This window comes from Ictalurus furcatus, chromosome 27 (genome assembly GCF_023375685.1).
Source record: "Ictalurus furcatus strain D&B chromosome 27, Billie_1.0, whole genome shotgun sequence".
Lineage (NCBI taxonomy): Eukaryota > Metazoa > Chordata > Actinopteri > Siluriformes > Ictaluridae > Ictalurus > Ictalurus furcatus.
The window spans coordinates 2,907,415-2,915,000 of record NC_071281.1 but is presented as its reverse complement, the minus strand read 5'-3'; the positions used below and the strand labels follow the sequence as shown (position 1 = coordinate 2,915,000).

The 7,586-nt window shown below is 45.0% G+C and overlaps 1 protein-coding gene across 2 annotated transcripts in view; it reads right to left on the bottom strand.

Moving 5' to 3' along the window:
• The window catches only part of mxi1 (max interactor 1, dimerization protein), a 17,962-nt gene extending 10,581 nt beyond the window's left edge, over positions 1 to 7,381 (bottom strand). Inside the window, exons 1-3 of one of the 2 annotated variants that reach the window (XM_053617072.1) lie at positions 7,056 to 7,381; positions 4,565 to 4,670; positions 1,194 to 1,223 (exon numbers count right to left, since the gene is read on the bottom strand). In XM_053617072.1, coding sequence (XP_053473047.1) covers positions 1,194 to 1,223; positions 4,565 to 4,670; positions 7,056 to 7,254 — 335 coding nt within the window. In that variant the 5' untranslated portion in view covers positions 7,255 to 7,381. Of the gene's footprint in view, positions 1 to 1,193; positions 1,224 to 4,564; positions 4,671 to 4,915; positions 5,756 to 7,055 lie in introns of those variants that run through there. The other variant, XM_053617073.1, reaches the window with a different exon arrangement.
• Between the last annotated feature and the right edge of the window lie 205 nt (positions 7,382 to 7,586).

Here is a 7,586-nt window from a genome sequence, read left to right as displayed (position 1 = left end):
ATGATGATACACGGCGTCTGGCTGATATCTCGCTGAACCGGCTGGCTTAGCTGGAGACACACACACACACACACACACACACACACACACACACACCCTGACAGTTCTGCTTTACTATAAATTGGCCATTTGGACAGAAACCCGTGTACCGTTTTGCTATTTCCACTTCGTATTTCTGTGGTTGAATATCTGCCCTGTGTACTTTCCCGACAGACGCGCGCATGACAGCTGAGAAAACATACCATCCGTCACCTGACTGTTTCTGAGAACCCGAGCCCGTGTGCTACGTGTACAACCGTCCGGGGCGGAGATCGTCGGGTAGACCCGGGTGTCAAACGCGCTCCTAATACGGGTTCCCGTGTCGAGCTGCGCGAAATACATATTAGATCGCGCCGATAACGTGATCGCGGAGCCTTGGAGTTAACCGAACGCAGCTCGTCATGCTGGCGAGAACTCTGTCCCGTCTGTCCTGAAGGACTTCTGACCGAGACCGAGCTCTCACGCTGGAGACTCCTTCTGTAGATAAACGTCCCCTTGCAGAAAACGTACAAAAAAAAAAAAAAATCAACGATGACGCACGATGGGTCGTTACCATAGAAACGATGAGGTACTAGACGGCGGTCGACGTTGCGACCGAGCAGCGCTGCAGCACGTAATATTTACTTGACTAGCTAGAGGAATAAAGGAACGGTGGGGCTCTGTTCTTGCTCGGTGGAAAGCATTAACGTCTCCGGGCACCCTGTTTGAGACAGAGCAGGCACTCCGACGTAAAGCAATTCTTTGGCTTTTTGTGCAAGGTGTCACGTGACGGTCACGCGTGCTCTCTGGGCTGTAATAGGAAACTGCAGCGGCGTTGCATAAGGCAGAGCCCGAGGTGAACGGGGCGGTTATAGATTACAGAAGTGAGTCGAGTCTAGGTTTCACGTTTGCACGCCGGACGCATACTTTAACGAAATGTTTACGATATAATTACCGTGTATTACTTCACTACACGTCGCTCAGGGTGTTGTTTTTGAACGGAAACCGCTCTACACGCGATTCTCCGCGTCTTTAAAGTGAGCCCAATTCAAAAAAAAAACAACAACAGTGTTTTACAATCGACGGGTTGCTAACTGAGCCGCAGCGCGGTGGGATTCCTTTCCGTGTGTATGAATCCGGTGGTTTTGCGTGATGTGGAAAGAGCTTGAACTCACCGATTCTTCTCCAACTCGTTGTGTGTCGACCTGCACGAGAAAGGGGAAGAAGAAAAAAACAAAAACATTTTTAAAAACACAAAAAGAAAGTCACTGAGCATAATCGTAAACGCGACATCTGCACGCCAACTGTGCGCTAATTAGCTCTCGGGCGTAAAGCTAGACGAGATTGTGTATTTAAGGGGCGAAAAAAAAACAATCATGTCACGTCAACGTATTCGGTATAATCTGGGGTTGTTTTTTTTTTTTAAATAGCGTTTACACAGCGTCTGGTTTAGTTTTTGTCCAGTTTGAGGTGCTACAATCCAGATGTTAATCCCTCCTGTCTGTAATTCCACCCTTACTCATTAGAAAGCAATGTTTAATTCAGAATCCTTCTAGCTCATCTGCTAGAGGACACAAAACACATCCTATAGCACAGATAATACAGAAATTTATTTCTGTATGACAAAAAAAAAAAAAGGGACCGGCTATCATTTCAACCAAACCGTATTCTTTTAATCTTTACAGAGAAGCCAGTGGAGAAGGAAAGGAGGGGGGGGGCGCAAAGACAAAGGAAGAATCTGCACTCTTAAGCTCGAGCACGTGAGGAGGTCCTCTTGCCCGGCCCCCAAACCCCACCCCCTTTGGGCAACCGTGTTTTAAATAATGTAAAACGAGTCAGCCGCTTGTGCGAGTGAAAAAAAAAAGAGAGAGAGAAAAGAAAAACGCTCCTCGGGCTCGGACGCCGTTTTATCCGACCCGCGTGCTCCGGCACGAAGGAAAGCGTGAAAAGGGGCGAGGGGGCGGAGTTCCTGCAGCGTGTGACGGGATGCTTGGTGTCAGGGGAGCACACGTGTACCTCTTCCACTTCCACTCGTGCGCGTGGGCGAGTGTGGGTGTGAATCCCTCCTCTTATCCGCGTCAACGGCGTGCGTGTCTCGCGATTTAACCCGGCAAACTCTCACTGCCGTTCCCTTTTTTTCCATCTTTCATCTGAGAGGAGGCCGCCTATGCAGGCGGCACATTTTGGCAACACTACTGCGCTAATAAAATAAATAAATAAATAAATAAATAAAACCCATAACACACTGATCAATTTGAGCACCGAGTCACATGTGCTATTTTCAGAGTATATATCCCATGATCCCTTTCACCAGACCCATTTTTTTTTTTTTAATTCACAAACTGTGAATTAAGAGGGGCAAAAACGAACCTCTAAGGGTCATCTTCAATGGGGTTTTATTTTGTTGTTGTTGCATCGTCAGATGCATTGTCAGAACCACTTTCGAACCCCTTTAAAGGGTTCTCAGACATGATCCAAACAAACAAAACATCGCTTCTCTGCAAAGAAACCTTGCCATCCTACTTGGAAACCCCTTCGGAAAGAACCTTCAAACCTTCAGGGGTTCCTCTAGAATGACAAACGTGGACTTGCTCGTGGATATGAAGGATCCTCTGTGACGCTGATCTACCAAATGACGGCCCTGAACGTCTATCCTGTGCAAAGAGCCTACATAGTCCAAATGTAGGCTGAGGGATTATCGTGACAAGAAAGTGCAAACTTGCCGAGGCCGCACGCATGACTGGAAACAACTGGAGAACAGACAAACAGAACGGAGACATGTACGGCATGTAATAATACGCCTGTGCGTCCCAGAGGGCCTGCGATACACGCTATTATCACCCCTAATCGCTCTGTTTGCCCGTCCTCATTACAGCCCTATTGTGGCAGGGAGAGCTAGCACGCTCGCACAGGTATGCCGACGGATCAGATAGCAGCGCTGTGGCTCGACATTCTTTCTTTCGCCCTCACGCCGGCGTGCACGCATGGAAGCTACTTTCTTTTTTTTTTTCCCCTTTTGCACGGACCCTGAAATCATCAATGTCTCGCCAGACGAGGCAGAACCCTAACGGTCCCCTCCACACAAACAGAACAAGCGTGCAGATGCAAAACCGTCACACAAGCATCTGGAGGTACTCTGGTTTATGCAGAAAAAAAGGAACGGTTTCGATGGGAAGGAAGCCGTTTGGAATGAAAGGACACGGTTTAATAATCACGGGATGATTATCATTAGGTTCGGTCAAAATCTGCAGAGAGGGAGAGAGAAGGTTCCTAAAAATTCCGGTTTGAAAATGTCGCCATCACTGTTTGCGCTTAATAACGCAAATTGCAAAGGTGTACTTTTATCTTTAATATTTAAAAAAAAAAAAAAAAACAGCAAGTGGATAGAGAATTATCCTCAAGAAGAACTGCTCCAATTCACCTTGGCAGCCAGAGAACAAGCGCTTGCTGTAAATAAAACACGGCTAGGGATTGTGGGAAAACTCACACCCTGTCCAGGAAGCGAAAGGCCTCAAACGTACTTCTCTCCGACAAACACTTTGTCCGACAAAGGCGTTTCAGCATCACGCCCGGTCTTTAACTCAGGAAGATCGGCTAATTAACCAATTTCTTGAATTATCTTTATTAGCCAACATCAAAAACACACTGGTCTACACGGCTAAAAATCTCGTCTTATTACCTCACGACGACTCCTTGTGTGCGAGCGTACCTGCATGACGGGGTCTCCAGAAACCTTTATTTTTCACCGATTCAGCGTTGCTCACACGCACAACAAAACACACCACCACCACAACATCAAAAACTAGTTCCACGCTGTTTTTGATGAAGTTCTTTTCATCGAGCCGCTGTTCGGAAAGAATTCCTTTATGTGAAAGAATGTAAAGGGTGACGTCCTTGGGCGTGGTCGTGAGTAAGTACGAAAAGCACCCAAGATGTATAAAGGAAAGAGGGACGCTCTTCAACACCTGCGTTCGAGGTCGAAATTAGCCAGCGTTAACTGTCCGGATCGTCGCCGCTGTACGGCAATTTCAATCCCAAAATGCTCCACGAGTGTGTAAAGCTCAGCTCGTTATAGTCGGACAGCGTTACCAACAGCCCAGCGTCCTGTACACACGCATCAGTGGAACAGGTGTACGTTTTTGGTGCGGGATGGGAATTTCGCGACGGTCCCTTAAACGGCGCTGCTGCAGCGTCGCCTTTTGACAATCAGCTGACGCGCCGCACGCGACCCCGAAACTCCTCCCCCTCTCCCTTTCAACAGACACCTGCACGAGCGGGTTTAAAAAAAAAAGGGGGGGACGCACCGCACACGTGCATTTCAAATCACATTATAAACAAATTATAAATGTCTATAATAATGTACAAAGAATAAATAATACATATATATATATATATATTTATACGCGAGCGGTGGTCCAGAGGGTTGTACATATATATGACGTTATGCTTCTGCTTGTACAGTCGATGCGGTTAAAATAAATACCACCATTAACACTGCATTAAAAAGGAATTTAAATAAACAAATAAACAAAAATAAACATAATACCTGTTGTGACTGCTGTTGTGCTTTTTATTCCGCAGTTTTCTTTGTCTCTGGTAGTTGCTGGAGCTCTGAATAGACGGAAACGTCGAGGCGTATCCATGTTCGCACTCTGGAAAAAAACCCCCACAATAACAACAAATAAATAAATAAATAAACAAACAAACAAGGTTCAGGAGAGAAAACAGGTTTTAAAAAATGAGCATTAAATGGCGACTCTCGGTTTGTAAACGCGTACAGTAACTGCAGCTCGACGTGGCACTGACTATACCTCATACACCAATGCACAGGAAACGGAATATCAACATATAGGGATTATATTCGATATTACATTTAGAGAGAGATATAAACATTGACCTCTTTCTCTTCTCTCTAAATACTCGGCAGCTTCCAGTAACCTCTGGATGTTCAGCACCGCAGTCATATTGTTTATAAGGACTCTAGCGTTAAAAAGGGTTTACGGTAGCAAAAAAAAAATATCCCAAAAAATTCCAAAAGTGTTACAATATCTCACTGGATTTATCGCAGAATGTAAAAAAAAAATATAGATGTTTTCTGTGTTAAACAGGCTGGCTCGAACCACCAAAACGCCGACCTGGTTTTGATTTCGAGATATTTTTCCTCGTCTTATCCGCTTTAGTTCGGTTAGCAAAACCTAGCAAAAAATTCCAAACAAAAACGTCACGCTATTAAAATTCTGAAAGTTAAGAAGACTAAAAAAGTGTATAAAATGAATACAAACTATACAAAACAAAACAAAACAAACCAAAACAAAAAAAAATTCCCCCAGAAAGCTCAGCTCCTGCGAAGTGCTTGCTGCTTGTGATCTCTCTCTGTGTCTCTCTCTGCTCCTGCAGTTTGTTTACCTAGCTTCACAGCTGAGAGGAGGGACCGAGTGCGCATGCGCAGGCGAGCCCCAGCGCAAGGCATCCTGGATTGTAGAGTCCGTCCGCGAAACCATGTCACGGCGCACGTACGCGGTTTCGCACCTTTGTATATCTTTTTGGTGCGTGGTGAAGTCTTAACACGCACCAGCACCCGTATATATCCGTTTATTTTGATCAGTAAAACTAATATTTTCTTGATTTTTCCCGCTTACTCCACTCCAACTCATACACATACGTTGACGCTACAATATTTCAAACTAATCACGAAACAATTTATTATTAAAAAAAAAAAAAAAAAAAAAAAAAAAACACACATTCGCGCATGTAACACTAAAACAGTTTTTTTGTTGTTGTTGTTAGGTTATGGTTTTAGTTTTAAACGAAACATTTCGTGTAGTTTCTATCACACTTCAAAGTCCCGGAACTCGACCGCTTCACAGAGTCAAAGGCCCGGCAACACGTGACGTCACAGACCCCCCGCGCGTTTCATTGGAGCTAGCCTCGCTGCGGGCGTGACCACCAGCGCCGGGCTTGACTAATCAGAGCGGGGAAAAGTTCTCATGCGGAAGCCATGTGAGCACACCCACACATGCACACCAGGAAGCAGATATGGGAAGTTTAAACTTTAAAGACCACGCAGAAGAAATTAAACGGCGGGTGATAAATCCGTAACGGCTGACGTGTTAACTTATCTTGCACGTACATTTTTAGATCGTAAATGTAAAGATTATTATTATTATTAAAATCGAAAACAGCCTTGTATTAAACATGCAACCTGAAATGGCTTTAGATAGATTGAGGCATACAGCAAAAAGTGTAATGCAAACTGATGCATAGCATAATCAGACTAGTTTCTTTTTTAAAAATATTTCAGATTATTATTTTTTTTTTTTTGAAATATACTTATATACTTAAATAAATATATTTTTTGTTATACCTCGACATATACACCACCCCATAACCTACTGCATGCTTAAGCATGATTAAAACTAGCTCTTGCACGATTGAATCTGTCTGAAACCCCCTAAAACGCCATTGGTTTGTGTGTGTGTGGTTTTTTTTTTGAGTGAAAGTGTATTTATAATATGCATTAGAACCCAAGCACTAAATCTTAGGCCAGAACTATAAGTTCTATAAACTGCTATAAGCTGTATACGTATTATATATATCAGGTGAATGTTCATGAACATGCAACACATAAGAGTTGAGAAAAGTGGTAGACTTTATAAAAGAAAATGGGATGGGATGGGGTTACAATACTCATGTCCACTGGGCATGCACTCATGGATGGAATAAGTGACCGAAATTGTGCCATGAATCAATATAATGGACATTATTAATAAACAGGAATCTATAGTAGTGTTAAATGTTAAACCAGAGGAGGAGGAGGAGGAGGAGGATGATGAGGATGAGGATGAGGGGGGGTTGTTAACCCAGTGCACGCTCACTCGCGCGCGCACTGCGCTCCTTGTTGTGCTCGCGTGAACTCGCTCCTTTGTTGTCTCAGTCTGTTGTCCGTGTAACGCAGGTGCTTCCGGCAACCTGACCACGCAAACCCGGTGAAGAAGCACAGCACGCGCACACACACACACAACAAGCTCATCACTTACTTCCATCCTTCCTCTCGGCTCTTTCAATGTAGCTGGCCGCCTGCAGCAGAACCTGCACGTTCTGTAGGAAAGTGCTGATGGGAGATTCCCTGGAGCCGAAAACCGCACTAAAAGGACAAGCGTCCAAATCCCGGCTCTCCGCTCCGCTTTCCGAGTCCTCGCTCCTGGCATCTTGCTTTTGCCTCTCACTTCTCAGCATATTTATTTATTTAGCTAATTGCTTTGTGCTGGTTTGGCAGAACTCCTGTGCGTGATGCCGCGCGGAGAGTCGCTGAATGTGACGCGCACTTTTTTCCTCAGTGCTGGATGAGAGAGAGAGAGAGTGAGAGAGAAAGACAGGGCTCACTGATCAGAGAGATGCGGGGTCCTAGCGCCACCCCTTTGCATGTGATGTAAACTCCGCCTTGTGCTCCGAGTAGACCCCGCCCTCACCTATCCCCTCCCACCAAATGTCAAACGCGTTTTAATCAGGTCTCGATCTCCCAACTCGTGAATCGGTATATGATGGTATATAACATTTCGAGCGCCCTG